At 45.1% G+C, this 19,829-nt stretch overlaps 1 protein-coding gene across 1 annotated transcript in view; it reads left to right on the top strand.

Annotated features, from left to right (window-relative positions):
• Window positions 1–19,829, top strand: part of SUSD1 (sushi domain containing 1) — a 107,416-nt gene that overhangs the window by 72,153 nt on the left and 15,434 nt on the right. Inside the window, 4 exon segments of the mRNA XM_021691606.1 lie at window positions 1,744–1,835; window positions 3,071–3,257; window positions 13,806–13,902; window positions 17,272–17,530. Coding sequence (XP_021547281.1) covers window positions 1,744–1,835; window positions 3,071–3,257; window positions 13,806–13,902; window positions 17,272–17,530 — 635 coding nt within the window.

The following is a 19,829-nucleotide window of genomic DNA, read 5'->3' as shown; positions in this document are numbered from 1 at the left end:
AAATTGGGAAACTTTCCACCTTTTTATATGGTCTGGAACTGTTTATTTAATTATTAACTAATTAATTAATTTTCCACCATCCCTCCCCTGGAACTGTTTAAATAGTATTGAGGTTTTTTGTTTTTGTTTTTTTAAAGATTTTATTTATTTGAGGGGGCGTGTGTGAGAGAGGGAGCATGGGCAGGGGGTGGGGCAGAGAGAGAGGGAAAAGCAAACTCCCCGCTGAGCAGGGATCCTGACATGGGACTCGATCCCAGGACCCCAGGATCATGACCTGAGGTGAAGGCAAATGCTTAACTGACTGAGCCACTCAGGCGCCCCGAGGTTATGGGTTTTGAAAGTTTTATAAACATAAGGTTCCTTGGACCACTGCTACTTATCTTGAAAACCTTCTGTACCCAATGGTGAGATTGCGTTATTCTGAATCACATGTACTTTCTTATCTACTCTGTCTTACAGCATTTGAAGTACAGCTTGTGACCTGTGGAACAGGTTTCCTCTGGGCAAAGCTGCCCAATCCATAAAGAAGGGTCACATCTACCAACATGGCTTCATTCATAGAAACCTGTCAGGCCAAGGGCTTACACAATAAAGGCTTGGCTCCCATGAGACTTCTTTTTTCATGTGCTTTGGGAGTTGTCTTTATCATTTATTAATTATTGCAGTGTTGCTATGAAGCTTTTTTTAAAAGATTTATTTAGTTATTTTAGAGAGAGAACTTGAGTAGGGGGAGGGGCAGAGGGAGAGAATCTCCAGCAGACTCCCCGCTGAGTGGGGAGCCTGATGCAGGGCTCGATCTCAGGACCCTGAGATCATGACCTGAGCTGAAACCAAGAATCGGATGCTCAACTGACTGAGCCACCCAGGTACCCCTGCTGTGAAACTTCTTAGCAAATCTTTTTCAGTTCTTCAAAGAGCACTTTTCAGTTCTCTGCTGAAGTGTTGCTCCCAGCTCAGAATTTGAAATTGATACTTATTTATATAAATGAGGTTGTCCAAGGCTGAGTTGCAGTTTTAGGTTAGTAAACCAGAGGAGTTTGCAGTGACTGGATTTAAGTAATTTTTAAGAGGGGTCCTCTGATTAGGTACATTTTGATTTTAAATCTTTTATCAGGACTGCGTTTACATAAATGTAAAAGTGCTGCTACCACTAATTTCTAAATCAAAATACTCCTGAAATGGGATGCTTGGGTGGCTCAGTCGTTAAGCACCTGCCTTCAGCTCAGGTCATGATCCCAAGGTCCTGGGATCGAGCCCTGCATTGGGCTCCCTGCTCCTCGGGAAGCCTGTTTCTCCCTCTCCCACTCCCCCTGCTTGTGTTCCCTCTCTCACTGTGTCTCTCTCTTTCAAATAAATAAATAAATCTTTAAAAATAAATAAAATACTGCTGAAATCATCCCATGTATATGATTTAATTAAAAGGTAGTATTTTTGGGGGGTGCCTGGGTGGTATAGTTGGTTAAGCATTCGACTCTTGGTTTTGGCTCAGGTCGTGATCTCTCTCTCTCTGCCCCTCCCCCGACATATGAATGCTCTCTTTCTCTCTCTCTCTCTCTCTCTCAAATAAATAAGTCTTTAAAAAAAAAAAGTTAGTAATTTTTAAAAGATGTTATTTTTTAAGTAATCCCTACACCCAACATGGGGCTCTGACTCACAACCCCAAGATCAAGAGTTCCATGCTGTATGAAAGGTAGTATGTTTGTATCGAGTGTAAGTTGATTTCTCATTCTTTCCCCACTGCAGTAAAACAGATCATCGGTAACATTTCAATATTTAATGAAACCTGCTTGAGATGGAGAAGTATAAAGACCGCTGATACAGAGGAGATGTATTCAGTAAGTTACCGAACGTTACTCTATGTATAGATGTTGTCTACTGTGGGAAATTTAAAAAAATATCAGCAAACCTAAAAATCTACTTATGTAGCTGTTACTATCAATGGCAGATTTATAGTAAGAATTGCAAGAAAAAGCAAGAAAATGGGCACTTCTACTACGTATTTGAAGAGAGAGACTTTGGGGATTGCTGAGTAAGCCATGCGAATTACTTTGTGCACATAGCCTGATGCAGAGCTGATGTCCACACAGTATCCGTGGAAGGAACCCATGGCTTTTGCCTGTGTGTGTCTCTTCAGTCCAGTGTCTCTGACCAGGGTCTGGACGTGTCTAGAGAGCCAGGGGGAACTTTCGAAGCTATTGTGGTTGTGAGTAAGGAAGGTAAAGACCATAGGATGAGCTGCTACTAGAAGAAATTAAGTGGGCAGAGAAGTGTGTCTCTTGGGCCAGGTGCTGGGATGTTACAGGAAAGTGTGGAGAATGTCAGAAGGGGGCAGGCACATCTATGTAGATAATATGCATTTAACTTTAAAAAAAATATGCATTGCTTTATATGAAGCATTAAATGCTGCTTCATGTATAAATAGCTCCTATTTTGATTCAGTTTGGTTCCACATTAAACTGTCAAAAGTTGCTCTGTGATCCTGAAGACACTGTGGCTTGCCTAGATCCAGGGTCGTCCAGTTAAACCTCAAGTGTTGTAAAATGAATAGCAAGATTGGAAGGTGTATGGCCGTCACATTGCAAATACTGTGTTCACAAAATAAAAAAATGCATTGTTAAAAAAAAAAAGAAGAAGAAGAAGAAGGGGGCAGGCCGAGGAGAAAAGCCCTGCTGAGCTTTAACCAGGCCAGCTAGGAGTATCCTCACTCAGGTCCTGCTTTGGGGAAGCCTTAGTTCAGATTCCTCATTTTCTTTGTAGGAAATGTTCTGTGGCCTTGCTCCCGCCCACAGACGTTTCAGTGTTGTGCGTCGTAGATGTGAGAACAAGAACGAGAACATTGTTAGCACTGGGACTTCGGCCTTTTGTACATTTTGATTTAAAAATATTTTTATTGTACTGATATATTGTAACGATGGTGCTTAGGGTATGACGACTCTAAGATTTGCTTACTGTTCTGTGGTGAAGGAACTTTAGAGTCGAGGGCAAGATGGCTCATGAGAAAGGGGAAGTATCCAGGCATTTGGAGCCTTCCTCAAGTTAGCCGTTCACTTAGTGAACTTTTCTGTTTCAGTTCCACATTCGGGGCCAGAGATGGTATCAGAAGGAATTTGCCCAGGAGATGATCTTTAATATCACTGCCAGGAGCCAGGCTCCTGAGATGTGCTTGGACCTGCGTCCGGGTACCAACTACAGCATCAGCGTCCACGCTTTGTCTTCTCAGCTTCCTGTGGTCCTCTCCCTGACAACCCAGATTACAGGTAAGTCTTGAATGGCAGCATCTGAAGGAATGAGGTCACCACAGAGCTGTAGGTGGGCCCAGATGAAGAGGAACACCACTGCTTCCTGTCATTCAGTGAACCTGAAGAGCGAGAGGATGCAAGGGTCCTGTGGTTGTGACTGTCATGTTTTCTTTCTTAGAAAGATAGTCGAGACAAAATAGTAACACGAATTAAAGCCATGAGTGCTGGGTACATTCCTTCGGGATATTTGGAATATTTAACATATTTCATACCTAAAAGGCTCTCATTACTGTTTCTCAGGTACGTGTGATTGTCATGTTGTCACAAGTGCCTCAAGAGTCGGTTATTCTCAGGGAAAAGTGATTGGCAGTCCCACTTTGGCCCCCTAGCAAATTCATTTTCCAGTCATTTTCTCTTGTCTTCTCAAATCTGGGGTGCTCCCCCCTCCTCCTCCCCCTCCCCCACTCTGAGCTAATACTCAGAGTATTAGCTTCTTCTTTCTGACTTCACTGAGCAATTAGAAGTAATCAGATGAGGACTTGCCTCTCCCAAGTCTCCCCTTGCCACCTGCATGCAGAACCATGTATTCTGTCTTCTCTCCTGTCTCCACTCCTCAGGCGACCGCCACCCTCAGGTGCGCTGGACCCCATCCTTTCCTGCCTAATCATCATGTCCCCCCAACAGAGAAATAGTGCCAACACTGCATGAGCATGTCGTAGTATCTCCTTTTTTAAAATTAAAATGAGGAGGGGCGCCTGGGTGGCTCAGATGGTTAAGCGTCTGCCTTCGGCTCAGGTCATGATCTCAGGGTCCTGGGATCAAGTCCCGCATCGGGCTCCCTGCTCCTTGGGAGCCTGCTTCTCCCTCTGCCTCTCTCTCTCTCTGTCTCTAATGAATAAATAAATAAAATCTAGAAAAATAAAAAAATTAAAAAAAATTAAATTAAATTAAAATGAGGAAACAAGAAACACATTTCCTTTGATCCCATATTCCCTCCAGCTACTTCTTTCAGCATCCCCTTTACAGTAAAACTCCTTAAAAGAAGTGTCTGTTATGTAGGCTCTGCGTCCTTATTTCCTGTTCTCCCTTTAACTGGTTCCAATCCGAAGGCATTTGTCCTGTCCACACTGCTTTACTGGAATGGAAGTGTCTTCATCTTAAAAAATCTACTGGGCAGGGCGCCTGGGTGGCTCAGATGGTTAAGCGTCTGCCTTCGGCTCAGGTCATGATCCCAGGGTCCTGGGATCGAGTCCCATATCGGGCTCCCTGCTCCTTGGGAGCCTGCTTCTCCCTCTGCCTCTCTCTCTCTCTCTGTCTCTCATGAATAAATAAATAAAATCTTAAAAAAAAAAAAAAATCTACTGGGCAGTTTTGTTTGTATCTGATTCCCCACCCCCCTCCACAGCAGCTGACATCCCCTCCTTCTTGAAACACCATTTCGCTTGACTTTTGGGTCCTCCTGCCTTGCTGGATCCTCCTCCTCAGTCTTCCTTGCTGGCTCTGTCCTCTTTTATAGATGTCCTCTCTGCCTGCTTCTGTTCCTTTTTCATTAGCCACCCCTTCTGCCGATACCAGTCTCCTGACTATAAATATTGCCTGTATGCTGAGGATTCCCAAATATGTATCCTAGTCCCAGACTCTCCCCTGAGCTCCACACTCATATATCCAGTCATCTTTTAAACATCTCGTAAGCATCTCTTGCATGCCCAATAGACAAGTCCAAGAGGATTTTGATTTCTCAACTCTTCTGTCACCTCCAAAGCCATTTTCCACCTAGGCTTCTCTGTCTTGGGTACTGGCATTCCTATTCACTCGTTACTCAGGCCAAAGAGATTCTGTGCCCCTCCTCCTCCCCCCCACTCCGACTTCTAATCTGTCAACAAGCCCCACTGGCTTCTTTCTAAAATATATTCTGTATCCAACTACTTCTCTCCACCTTCCTCTTCCCTACAAAGCAGCCCGATCCAAGCCAGCCACCTCTCGTTTGGACTCCTGCGGTAGCTTTCTTACTGGTCTTTCTGCTTTAGTGGGTGCCTGTCAATCTCCCGCCCCCCCCCCCCCCCCAAATTACGGTGAAGACCATAACTTTAAAAAGACCACTCAAGCGTCAGAGTGATTTTTTTAAAAATGCGTAGGAGAACATGTCATCCCCAGCTGAAAATTGTCCAGTGAGTTTGTATTAACATTAGAATAGAACCCAGCTTCTTGACCCCCACCTTCCTCACTGACTTCATCTCCTCTACTCTCCCCCTTTCTCACTAAGCACCTGCTGCCTCCCTGTCCTCCTCAGATGGGTCAACCCTGTTAGTGCATCCAGGCCTTTCCATCTACTGTTTGCTCTTCCTGGGGCACTCTGTGCATGTGGCTTCTTTGTAATCATCCGGGTCTCTGCTCAGATGTCATTACCTTAGAGGAGCTCTTCCTCCCGTCCTTGCACAAATAATCTCCATCTCCACCCCATCCCTCTCTAGCCATGTGTGCTGTGTGAATTTCGTCACAGAACTTGTTGTCAGAACTTGCAGCATTTTTTAATGTACTTGTTTATTTTCTTTCTCCCCTCCTAAAATCGCTCCTCAAAGGCAGAGACGTAAAGGCAGTGCTGCCACGTAGCACAAGCCTTGAGGGGCCCCCGGGTGTTATTGGTGTTGAGGGGATGCCTGGTTAGTGAAGAAAGACTTTCAGACGAAAGGACGTCACCACCTTTTGGGCTGGAAAGAGAAGTAATGTTCGATTGGGCATTCCTTCCTGTGGTGACTTCTTCAAATGAAAAGCTGTTTAGTTTCCTGCTCTTCGGTCTTTGTTGTGTTTTGGATGGTTTGCATTGCTGATTCAAAGTAGTGTATCATGTTTTTTGAGTTGGGGAGGAGAGTTTCTTCCTGAGGAGACATTTACTTCTACCTTGTTTTGTAGCCTCAATAGAGCCCCAGTAGCTCAAGCGCCCTGTGCTCATGGCCACCAGGGGACACTGTGGAGCTGTTTAAATCCATTGAGACCCTTCGCTAAGCTCGGAGACAATGGCTGCATGTTTTCCAACTCTACCCTACTGTAAAGAACTTGAAATTTTATTTATTTATTTATTTTTTAAAGATTTTATTTATTTATTTATTTGACAGAGACACAGCGAGAGAGGGAACACAAGCAGGGGGAGTGGGGGAGGGAGAAGCAGGCTTCCTGCCAAGCAGGGAGCCCAACGGGGCTCAATCCCAGGACCCTGAGGTCATGACCTGAGCCGAAGGCAGACGCTTAACGACTGAGCCACCCAGGCGCCCCAAGAATTTGAAATTTTTAAAAAAGTGTGTGAAAATTAAAGTTGTTACGATCTTCTAAAGGGGTAAAAACCAACCAACCAAACAAAAAGCCACCCAAGCCCTCTTTTTCATAAAAGAGGAGAAAAGAGAGCCTTTCATGTTGATATGAAGAGAGGTATGCCTGATTGCCTAAGATGTGGCTTTGTTTCAGTAAAATCATGAACTTTTGAATTTTACCAGAAATGTGAGGCAAGGGATTTGGGTCTGGAAAACGCAGCAGCTGATTTCCCAGAAGAAAAGTGAGTGGAATTTCCCTCCCGCATGTCTTACATTAAACTAAATCTTACTGATGGGAACAGGATGAAGACAAGTGCTTTAAATATGTTGCTGACCTCAGAGGAGGGCACAAGTTCTAGGCATGTTGAAGGACAGAGGCAAGTGTCCCAGTGAGAACGGGAGAGCGAGGGTGAGACCAGATCCTCTCGCGGAGTCTCTGCCTAGGGGCTGACAAGCTTCCTCAGGTAGAGCCCAGTGAGCTGAATTCTTCAGAAGAGCTCCACCATTTATACTCCCTTCAGGACAGGGTGAAGAGCAAACTTCCATCCTCCGTGTAGATCCAGAGTCAGAAGGGCTTTCACACGTCGGCTATGCTATTTTTTAGCCAAGTCAGAAAGCTGTCAGCAAAACTATCTTCCCGTAGGGAGCGAGAGAAAGCCAGGGAGGGGAAAGTGGGGGGAGAGAGAGACACACGCACAGCAAATGTGCACGGAAATGTCCAGCTAAACCACTGGTGCACCCAACACTGATCATTTGAGGTTGAATATTTATTATAGAATCAAGAATGCCGGGGGCGCCTGGTGGCTCAGTCAGTTAAGCGTCTGCCTTCGGCTTAGGTCATGATCCCAGGGTCCTGGGATTGAGCCCCACGTCGTGCTCCCTGCTCAGTGGGGAACCTGCTTCTCCCTCTACCTCTGCCCCTCTGCTTGTGCTCTCTCTTTCAAATAAATAAATAAAATTAAAAAAAAAAAAAAAGAATCAAGGGGCACCTGGGTGGCTCAGTCGTTAAGCGTCTGCCTTCGGCTCAGGTCAGGATCCCAGGGTCCTGGGATCGAGCCCCGCGTCGGGCTCCCTGCTCGGCGGGGAGCCTGCTTCTCCCTCTCCCACTCCCCCTGCTTGTGTTCCCTCTCTCGCTGTGTCTCTCTGTCAAATAAATAAAATCTTTAAAAAAAAAAAAAAAAAAGAATCAAGAATGCTGGAGGAAAAGAGGGAAGAAAAAATGTCAAGGAAACCATTCCTTCCCAAGTTTGCCTTTAGTACCAAGCCTGGCAACTTATATGGGGAATTTCCCATCTCTGCCTGCATTCATGAGAAGAAAAAGAGAATGTGGTTTTTCAGATGTTCAGCAAAGCAATTGAAAACACACATGTGTGTCCCAAGCATTATCAGACTGACCCCTTCATGGAGGGTAGGTCCAGTGGAGGGAGCTTCAATTCTGCCTGCAGAACTAGGAGCCACAGCCCCTGCCTCCTCTCCGTGACTATTGGGTGCCCCCAGGAAGGACTGTGCGGGACCAAGTCTGCTGAGTTCTTCTGCAGGAGGAGTTCTTCCATGGTTGGTGACCCACGGACCATCCAAAGCTGGTGCACCCCTGTGTCCTCTGAGAACCCTATCTCCTTAGGCTGTTCTAGGGTACCACATGTATTCCTGCTGGGCCCCCTGGTTCCCAGGGGCTGAAGCTGCAGGAGAGGTCGGGAGAGGGACTGGCCTTCACCCCGCTGTTTCCCTCTTGTCCGGACTCTCTCAAAATCTTTCATGGACACAAGTGTTTTGACATCTGGATATCTAATGTTAGATCAAGCCAGACGGGAGCGCACATGCCCTTCCATACCTCCGTGGGCCATCGATTGCTCTCATCCCCAGCAATCTCCCAACTACTTTCTAGCTGCAAATCCAACCCCAAACCCCCAAGTGAATGGCTACGTGGGGATGGATATCTCCCAGCTCCCCTCCCTGAAAGCATCCACATGCAGGTTTAGGGCCCGTGGAGACATAGATGATATGCCACAGAGGAAAATAGGCTGCATACTGTTATTTTCTTATATTAGCGTTAGCTTTTACAAAATATGAATGGCAACATTTTTTTACATCATAAGCCTAAAAACCAGAGTTTCTGTGTGTGATAGAAGTGTGGGAAGGGCATACTGTGACATAACAATTTAATCCAGCAAATATTTATTGACTTGTTATGCACAAAGACCTGTGCTAAGTGCTGAAGAGGGGATTAAAGGTGAAAAGAAGATTGTTCCTTCTCCCTGGAAGGTTAAGTCTCATAACTTCATCGATAGGGGAGATGAGGCCAGCCATGTGATAGCTGATGACTTACGGTATAGCTACCATTTTTTCTATTGCTGTCAATTCCAACTGATCATGTCATCAGCGTGTGGCCTGGTCTATCTGGGGAGGTGCCAAGGATTAGGAGAGAACCATCACAGTGTCTTTATGTGTATTTATTTGTGTGGGTTAAGTCCTTGCATTTACTTGAAGTTTATAGTATAAAGTTGGGACCTTTGTTAGTTTTGGTGCGGATATAATTTTCTATTTTTGGTTCTCTTTGTGCATTTTGGTATGTTTTGGAGGACTTTAACACATTTTCACTTATATTACCTCCTTTCTCTTATTGCTTTTGATAGTTTGCCTACATGAATGATATTAATCTTTTGTTATACATATTATAATCCCCCATACTATTTACTGTTTAGTTTTCTTGTCAATATTCTTTTTAACATTTAGACATTTTAAGTTTTCATGTAATCAATTCTATTGATGCTTTTTTAGTTTCTGCCTCCGGTCATGCCAAGAAAAGCCTTCTCTGCCCTGAAATTAGATCAATTCTTTTTTTTTTTTTTTTAAAGATTTTATTTATTTATTTGACAGAGAGAGACACAGCAAGAGAGGTAACACAAGCCGGGGGAATGGGAGAGGGAGAAGCAGACTTCCCGCTGAGCAGTGAGCCCGATGCGGGGCTCGATCCCAGGACTCTGGGACCATGACCCGAACCGATGGCAGACGCTTAACGACTGAGCCACCCAGGCGCCCCAGATCAGTTCTTACTCTTTCATATTTTCTAATGCTGCTGCTGCTTCTTTGTTAGCCCTGCGCCCAGTGTGGGGTTTGAACTCACGATCAAGAGTCACACACTCTACCGACTGAGCCAGCCAGGTGGCCCTCTAATGCTTCTTGATAGTTTGCTTTTCACCTTTAAACTTAGACCCACTTGGAATGCATCTTGATACATGGTATAAAGCTAAATTTACACGGTAATTTTTTTCCCTAAATGATAAGCCCGTTTCCCGCCATGTTTGGAAAGACTGTCCATGTCATACACTATATTCTCATTTATTTGTTCGGGTCTCTTTCTAGACTGTCTAGCTTCTTCCATTGCTTTGCCTGTCCTATGCCTGCTCCTCACTATTTCAATTATTGTAATTTTATACTATATATAATGTTTTGTAGGGCACGGTCTCTTTCATTGCTTTTCTCCTTACTCTGCAAGGTTTTCTCACGTGGTAGCCCCTCTATTTTCCTTTGTCGTTTGCTTCAAGTAGAGGATGGATATTGTCAACACCTAGGAATGGTAATGAGGTTCTCCCTTCCGGGTCCTCCCCCAGCTCTCCAGCTCAGACGAGACCTGATTCTGGACTTGGGTCTGATCTGGTTTAAATCAGTAATGAGGCTCATGGAAAGGAGAGAACACATCTGCCCAGGACACCAATTTGGGGGATGGGGAATAGCACCCTGGAAACATGGCTGGAAATTAAGGTTATTTAACCTTGAAATGTAGCTAAGAACGAGGCTGATGCAGTTCAGGCTTTGACATTAGAGAGAAAAAGTTGCCTGTTTAAAAGCCAAGGTGGGGAAGGTCTCAGAGCATAAAGCAGTCTGGAAGTCACATGGTGATGGGATCAGCTGGATGGCAGAAAGCAGCAACAAGTGGGGGGGGAGCGGTTCCTGCTCCCTCCGTGGGCCCGCCTTCTGCAAGCCCAGCGAGCACTTTGTTCTGCTTTGACTGAGGGTGATGAGAAAAGGGCGGGGAGGGGCCTTAAAAGGTTAGCCAAGAGATTAGAAGAACTAGAATTATTAATCTCAGAGAAGAGCAAACAATTTAAAAGAGCCCGAGGAGGCCTCTCACACACAGAGTGAGCAGTAAATCTCCCTCGGGGCTGAAAACAGGAAGAGTGTGATAAAAACCACTTACTCTGCGGCGACACCAAAACATCACAAATGGAAGGGCATTTCCATGTTCCCATGAAGGGCTGAGGGCAGAACTTCTCAAACTAGAAGGGGGTACATTTCCCTGGGGGACCTGGTCGGGGTTTTTCAAACCTCAGCCCCCTCTCCCCTTCACCCCTGCAGGAAGCTAGCGGCTCTCTTCCTCAGGGGTGTCAGATCCAGAATCTCTTGGAAACGGGGTAGACCTTCAACACCTTTTGTGAGACCTCGGCTGTAAGCAGGGGCCATTTCAAGCCACCTCCGAGGGTCTCCGGCAATCCCACAGGCTTACGGAAACCAGAATTTATGTGACCATATCTGGGTGACTTTGGAAGAAATTCTAGACTTGGCAGTGTTTGATACAAGTTATTGGGGGCTCTCAGTGGCCCCGAATGTCTCTTCCATCTGCCCCCTCTTCTCCATTCTCAGTCCATCACTTGCTTCAGACCTCAGGCACTGCATACCTGGACATCCTGTACTTTTGTTCTTTTTCAGTTTATCCTCCAACCAGCTGTCTAAATTGCACTTCTAAAATCCACATCTGCTAAGACTCTGTAAATGACTTCTTGTTTCCAGGACCCCCAATCCGACCTATCCCCACACCTCCCCGTTGGTTGCGTGCCTGTCCCAGGCTGGGACTCCACCTTCCAGCTTCCCTGAACTCCCGCAGGAGGTAGGGCTGCGGTTCTGTCTCTGCCTGCTCTCCTACCGCCTGCCCCTGGGTACATGCATTTCTGCATTCAGTGGTCTCTCCACCCCCTGCCCCCCGTCAGGTGTTCTTCCTCTGCACGCCGACAATGCCCCGTGTATGACTTTATCATAGCTCTAAGTGCCATGTGTTTACGAAACTGTCTCCACTGTGAGACTTCGAACTCCTGGAAAGCAGAAACTGTGTCTTCCATGGCTGTTTCTCCCAGCCTCCCAGGGTGCATGGTGTATAAAGGTGGTTAACAAATGGATTGGTAGGTGGTGTATGATTAACATATTCGATAGAGCCTTTTTATGGAAGAATAATTGACGTACAAATTGTATTAGCTTTAGGTATATGACATGATAATTTGATATTTATATACATTATGAAATGGTCACCACGATAACTCCAGTTACCATCTGTCACCATGCAGAGTTCTTAGAATATTATTGGCTGTATTCCCTATGCTGTACATTACATCCCCATGTCTTACTTATTTTTTAACTGGAGGATTTTAACTCTTAATCTCTTTCTCTTATTTTGTCTACCCCTAACCCCCTACCCTCTGGCAACCATCATATTTGATGGTGCTTTAAAAAACTATCTAGGGACGCCTGGGTGGCTCAGTCGGTTAAGCGTCTGCCTTCGGCTCAGGTCGTGACTGAGGCCCACATCAGGCTCCTTGCTCAGCGGGGAGCCTGCTTCTTCCTCTGCCTGCCACTCCCCTTGCTTGTGTGCTCTCACTAACAAGTAAAATCTTTTTTAAAAATTAAAAAAAATTAAAAACTAGGCAGTTGGGGCGCCTGGGTGGCTCAGTTGGTTAAGTGTCTGACTCTTGATTTCGGCTCAAGGTCATGATCTCAGGGTCGTGAGATCGAGCCCTGCACTGGGCTCCGCACTGGGCGTGGAGCCTGCTTAAGATTCTCTCTTCCTCTCCCTCTGTCCCTCCCCCACCAAAAAACCCCACAAACTATATAGGAAGGTATAAGTTTTTATTTATTATAATTTGGATTGGGAATTTCTACCCCAAGTCTATTTTCTTATTTATTTTATTTTTTTAAAGATTTTTATTTATTTATTTGAGAGAGAGAAAGAGAATGAGTGGAGGGAGAGGGAGAGGGACAAGCAGACTCCCCACTGAGCAGGGAGCCAGATGTGGGGCTCGATCCCAGGCCTCTGGGATCATGACATGAGCTGAAGGCAGACGCCTAACCAATTGAGCCACCCAGGTGCCCACCAAGGTTATTTTCTAATTGGGTAAATAAAGTCTTGAGTGTTTATCTTGGCCTCCTAGTCCTTAATTTCACTGTAACAGATTTTAAGGCCAGGGTTGGGGGGGGCACTCATGTTTTTTTATTTTTTGTTTTTTTAATTTAATTTAAATTCAACAAACATACAGTGTATTATTAGTTTCAGAGGTAGAGCTCAGTGATTCATCCGTCTTATATAATACCTGGGGGAGGCATTCATATTTTATTCTTTGTCTTTTTCTCTTCCTTTCTCCCTCTATGAATTTCATTCACTTGATAGCAATGTTGAGAAGATTATATGGGATGAGGCCTGTGCAGGACACAGCTAGTGCATTTGGTTAGTGCCCAGTGCATCTGAGCTGAGGTACCCATAAGGCAGAATGGTGCAGTCATACTATGAACATAACTACCAGTTAGATACTAGAACGCTGGGGTCAGCCAATATAGTCCCCTCCCAGTAGGAGGTCTATTTGGGATATCTGGTTGCTGGGGAGAACAAAATGAGGACAGAATGCTCTGTGACTGGAAAGGATGTAGAAGTCAGGAATGCTGGCCTTCCCCACCAAATAGGAACCTGTCCAGCAAGTTAACTGTCAGGCCTGCTGTGTGTACCCTCTGTCAGCACTGGGGCGTCCCTTTAAAAAAAAATTTTTTTTATTGTGGATTTAAAATATACAACATAAAATGTACCATTTTAACCATTTTCTGGCACAAAATTTATTGGCATTAAGTCCATTCACAATGCTGTAAACCCTCACCACTGTCTATTTCTAGAACCTTTTCATCACCCCAAACAGAATCTCCGTTGATCATTAAGTAACTAACTCCCCCTTGCCTACCCACCCCTCGGTCCTCAGCAACCTCTAATCTACTTCTGTGTCTATGAATTTGTTCCAGATGTTGCATAGAAGAGGGATCATCCTTCTAAGTCTGGCTCATTTCACGTAGCGTAACGTTTTCAAGATTCATCCATGTGGTAGCAGGTGTCAGAAAATGCTCATCGCTTTTTACATTAAAACTTTCCTTTCGAAGGCTCTCCGATGCCCACTTTCGTCATGCTTCCACTCATTCCGATCACACCCTTTTCCTTTTTTCGGCTTGTTTCCAGAGCCTCCCCTTCCGGAAGTAGACTTTGTCACAGTGCATGGAGGGCCTCTGCCACGTCTGAGACTGAGGAAAGCCAAGGAGAAAAATGGACCTATCAGGTGGGTAGTGGCCCCTTTTCCATGGTTGCCCGGTGGTCCTCATGGAGAGTCTTGGAAACTTTGGTTTGATCGAGGAGGGGACTTTCTAGGTGCTGCACTTGAATAGTTGGGGCAGTGCAATCAGGGCCTCTTGTTTTTGATTCCTTGGCCACAGACTGGGCCTTGAGTTCCAACCAGCATCCTTCCAAATGAATAGAGAGACTTCTAAGGAGCCAGAGACAGGCATTTGGGCAGCTTAGCTCAAAAAATGAAATCCCTTCCTTTGGTCACCGGCTGGACAAGCATTGACTGTGTGTGATGTGGAAGGTGTTAATCCTTTGCACTCACCTCTTCATGTACGTCTCTCAGTGATGGTGGACCAGGAACATCGTTTCATTTAAAGATGATCTTTGGGTGTGTGTAGTGGATCTGAAAGGGTCATTTGGATAATTCTCTTAATTCGTTCACACATTGAGTTATAGGCAAGACACTGCGTAGCTAATGACTGCTTCTGGGATTCCAGATGTTATTAGGATGGAATTAATTCACCTGACTTGGAGAACTACGTTGTGTTCCATTAAGCATTTTATTTACAGGGTCATGCTTGGGTTAGGAAAGCAGAATTATTCCCCCCCCCCCCCGCTTTTTTTTTTAGAAAGGAAGATAGAGGATCCCCTGGAGTGATAAGCACCTTGCTCACAGGAATAAGGCAAGGACATGGCAATAGCCTTGCCATCCTTGACCTAACCTTTGTTGCCTTATGTCATTCTTGACCTGTTAGTCTAATGACCCTTCAGTACATTCAATGTGAAAATAAATGTGAGATATTATAAAATTATGAAAAAGAAAGTCTGGATATATTATCCGTGTGTCTCTTTTTTGTTTGTTTGTTTAATTTTAAGTAGGCTCCATGCCCAGTGTGGAGCCCCAGTGTGGGGCTTGAACTCTTGACCCTGAGATCAAGACCTGAGCTGAGATTGAGTCAGACACTTAACAGACCGAGTCACCCAGGCGCCTCTGTGTGTCTCTTTATAATGAAACTTAGGCTTTTCCTGTCTTTCTATTAGTTTAAGTGCAGTAAGTTCTCAAAGGTCTTTCCAGGCATGGATATTGCATACATTGTTCTGTTTCTTGATTCCTGATGAGTTACTGGAAGACACTGCCATTCTGTTGCTATGAGGAGAACAGAAGTTATGATATCACTGCCTGAGAGAATTTGCAAGAGCAAATGTAGTATATAGGCCAATAATTACATAAGGCAAAAAGAAAAGCCAAATGACAGTCTATCCTTGTGGCTAATGTGCCCTCCAGTGCCTCCAAAACAGGAAGTGGAGATCTGTGAGTCATTCCAGGGGGGGGTGGCAGTGAGGAAGAGGGGAGAAGTCTTTCCAGAACAGTCATGTTCCAAACAGCCACAACTGCTTCCCTAACGTCATCAGGGTTAATTACCAACAGGCAAGTGGAGCAGTTTCCTCTCCCTGACTACCTGATTTGAGCCAGGGGAGCAGCTTTGCCAGTGTGGGAGACAGGCCTGAGTCTGCTTTCTGCATTGTTGTGGGGGGGGGGGGCAGTGGCGTGGGGCACATGGTGGAACGGGGCCCTGGGAGCAAGGCTCCCCTCCTTAGCTTGGTGATCTTGAGTGCATGATGCAGCCTGTTCCTGGAGTCTCTTAATGCTAGTGTCTCCCACACTTGCCAACTTATAGAAATAATCTGGGTTGCCCTATCAGCAGTACAAATTCTCAGACTCAGCTCCTGGAGATTTTGATTCCGTAGGTCTGGGATGGGGGCTGGAAATCTGTATAAAATCAAGCAACTCGGGGGATTATGATCAGGCTAACTGGGGAGACTGTTTTATGCCCCATGAATGGTGCCTCTAATGTCCAGAACCAAAGGTGAGCCTTGAGGTTGCACTTGAATGCCACCATCTACATGGAAAGGCAAGATGGATTAGAGCTTGAGGACAGCATGGAGCTTCTGCACCATTTATTCTCTTACCTGCAGCCATGATTCATAGGGATGTCTTCAAATCGCCAGGAAAGTGTGTTGTTACAAGCGTTCCCCTGTAGGCAGTGGATGCTTCGTAGATGTTTAGTGGTGGTGGTGGCAGCAACTCACCGCCCTGCAGGCTTTACCTTGTACCTTTTGTAGAAAGCTGTTTGCTGGAAAGCGAGCCCAGACTTTGTGGAAATCAGGGCCCCGAAGACACATAGGATGTTTGGGATGGAGGCTTTCCAAGTCCCAGACCTACTGTGGTGGAAGGCTCCCTTTTCTTAACCTAGTGACTCATGGACTTTTAGGAAGCAGGAGATGGGGCATTAGGAATGTGGAACAGGAAGTGTATATTTGCTAGTAAAATAGATTATGTGGCCTCATGGCTTGGAAATTACCCTAATCATCTTTGGTACCAATGCGTGTTTTTCCTCTTTACGGAAACGTCAACTCAAGAAACATTAGTGGGGAGTCAGTCACAGCCAAAGAACTCGGTAAGGATTTGCAAGGATACAGGAGTAAGTCATTTAAATCCCTGCTGTCAGGCCTGATAGAGAAAGCAGATGTTCAGCCATGTGCTATCCTAGAGGCAGGAGAGAAGGAAGGAGGGGCGGGGTTGAAAAAGGAGGCATGATTCATTCTCGGTGTGGTTTTATTCTTACACCTCCTTTGGCTGACAGGTTTTGTATTTGGTGGGATAAACAATAACAAAACACGTACAAAAGGATGCTTGCTGGCTAGTGTGATCCTCTGTCCACGTTGGGGGAAGAGTTTCACAATGTACACATGACATTTTACCTTTCTGCCTATTTCAGGACATGGTCAGGCTAGATTAACGCATGGTGACTTGGCACTCCTTCTCATTTATTTCACATGAACTCTGGTATCTATGAACTGGAGGACATGCAGATCACATGAGTTCCGTTTCAGCTTACCATGTGACTGGAGCCTTTTGGCAGACTTAGGACATTAACGCTTGTAGGCAGGCAGCCTCCATGTGACTGCTAAACCCTTTCCACAGCTGGGTTTCCTTTGCCCACGTGGAAACCGCTGATGAGATCAGCTGTGTGGCATGCACACCCAGGGCAGCCATACATGTAACAACCTCTCGCAGCTCAAGAGGATTTACTTGGCATCCATCCGCGGCGGGAACTTGAGATCCCTCACATCATGTCCTGGGGCGTTAGCACCGTAGGTCCAAACTGGAATTCCCTAAGTGTGGGAGCTGTCAGACTGTAAATCCCCCCAGGGGGCAAGGACTTTTTCTTGTCCAGGGATGTATCTCCAGTGCCCAGAAAAGTGTTTCTCTCATAGCAGGTGCTCCATACATATGAATAATTGAATGAATGACTCTCTCAAGCAGGGGTCTGATAGACATTTTCTTTTTTCTTTTTTCCAGTTCATATCAGGTGTTAGTGTTTCCCCTGGCCCTCCAAAGCACATTTTTTTGTGATTCTGAAGGGACCACCTCATTCTTTAGCAACACTTCTGACGCTGAGGGATATGTGGCTGCAGAACTACTGGCCAGAGATGTTCCAGATGATGCCATGGAGATATCTATTGGAGACAGGCTGTACTATGGGAAATACTATAATGCACCTTTGAAAAAAGGGAACGATTACTGCATTATATTACGAATCACAAGTGAATGGAATAAGGTATACTTCTTTTAAAAACTCGTGAATTCTCTATTTTCTTCTTCGCGTGAAATGTCAATATTTGAACATTTGTTTCCCTGTTATTTGGGATGGACACTGCATGTACGAACCATAAAAATGTGTCGAATACTTTGCCTGTGTAAATGATGGGCAGGTGAGACCTTTAAGGAGGTTGATGGTCTGAACTTCCTGTGGGACCTGGTGGGATCTGTGCTTGGACTGACCTCGTTTTGGTTCTTCCTCTTAAGCTTCACAAATCCCCTCATCCTAATGCCCTGCTGAAGCCTGATTTGAAGAGGAATATCTGGATTTCTCTGTCACTTCCCTGTGCTCCTGCCAGGCTGCTGCCTCCCCTCACCCTCTCAGAAGCAGGAAGGCGAGGCAGATGACCGTCAGCGCTGCCCTATTTTCTGCTTCCTTGACTTCCTTGGCCACCCCCACCTCTCCTCATCCTTAGAAAGCCTGCGTTATTCCAGTGGTGGTTCTTTCATGAGACATAGAACTGTAGATTCATTGCATGATGAGTAAATACAGTGAGCTGGACAAGCAGAATAGCAAGAGCTGAATCAGTGAGTCAGGGGTGAAAGATCTGGAAGAACCATTGTGATGGTTGCCCCAGGAGAACTCCAAGTGTGATATAAATTCATATAGATTGGTAATGGAAACTAGAAGAAAATTATACTAATAGAAACAGCTCTTGACTGATGAATTGGAGCCATCTTGAGTCTAAGGTTCATTAGTTAGTTAGTTAGTTAGTTAGTTAGTTATTTTGAACCCAGCACAGGGCTTGAACTCAAAACCCTGAAGTCAAGATCTGAGCTGAGATCAGTAGTCGGACCCTTAACTGACTGAGCCAGCCAGGCGCCCCCATCCCATATTTAAAACTGACACGTACTCTGTTAAATTCTGTATAGGACACAAGTCTAATGTGCCATTATCATGCTTGATAGTAAACCAGTGCTTACTTTTAAGAATATGTACAAGTAGCAAAGAGATTTAGTAGTATTTTGTGACAGTAACGTAGGAATTAAGAATTGGCAGGCTAAAGCCCAGAATATATTTCCCTGAACTTGTTTACAAGGTGTTTATGACTCAGGGCCTTCTCGCTAGAAGTTTACCTGGAGATCCTGCCTTGGCGTTTCTAGCCGAAGATATAGCACTAGCAGTACAATATGAGTACGGTGTAGGGAGGGCTCAGAGAGCTGCACTTCCAGATTGAGCCTTCAGTCTAAGAGGTACATGGGTGCACATGGGCTGCCATAACAAAATACCCTAGGCTGGGTGGCCTCAACCACAGAAATGTATTTCTCACAGCTTTGGAAACTGGGAAGTCCCAGATTAAGGTACCAGTTGACTTGGTTCCTTGGTACGGCCCTCTTCCTGGCTTTCAGACAGCGGCCTTCTTGCTGTGTCCTCACATGGCAGAAAGCGTGCAACCCAGCTCTGGTCAATCTTCTTCCTCTTATATGGACACTAATCCTATCATGGAGTCCCCACCCTCATGACCTCATCTGAATCTAACTACTTTCCAAAGGCCCTACTCCCAAGTACCATCATATTGGGGGCTAGGTCTTCAATATATGAACTTTGGGCGACCCAAACATTCAATCCATAACACAGATAATTGAGTGAGAGGTTAAGATACGAATCCTAGTTTATAGGAAACTTTTCTATGATGTCATGGATACCTCTTTTTCATATAGCTTCGCAGAACTTGGTCTTTGGGAGGCTAAGGAGGTGAAGGGGTTTGGAAAAAATTTATATTGGGACTTGCATTTTTCAATTCCAATTACTTCCCCTATGGGTTTCCAATCTATTAGTGTTATAGTCATATTAAAATTAGTAGTGAACTATTTATTTTTCTTTTTTAAACAGTTTTATGGAGATACAATTCACATACCACATTAATCACCCATTTAAAGTATATAATTTATAGCATAAGGAATATAGTTGATGTGGTGATAGTGATATAATGGGACTGATGGCAGTTACATTTGTGGTGAACATAGCATCTTTTATAAACTTGTCAAATGACTAAGTTGTACACCTGAAACTAATGTAACGTTGCATGTCAACTATACCCATATAAAAAAAATTTTTTTTTTTTAAATATTTTATTTGACAGAGAGAGAGATGGTGAGAGCAGGAACACAAGCAGGGGGAGTGGGAGAGGGAGAAGCAGGCTTCCCGCGGAGCAGGGAGCCCGATGTGGGGCTCGATCCCAGGACCCTGGGATCATGACCTGAGCTGAAGGCAGACGCTTAACGACTGAGCCACCCAGGCGCCCCTAAAAATTTTT

The sequence above is a fragment of the Neomonachus schauinslandi genome, chromosome 13 (assembly GCF_002201575.2).
Source record: "Neomonachus schauinslandi chromosome 13, ASM220157v2, whole genome shotgun sequence".
NCBI lineage: Eukaryota > Metazoa > Chordata > Mammalia > Carnivora > Phocidae > Neomonachus > Neomonachus schauinslandi.
Note: the sequence above shows the minus strand (reverse complement) of the source record. Positions and strands in the feature narration are given on the sequence as shown.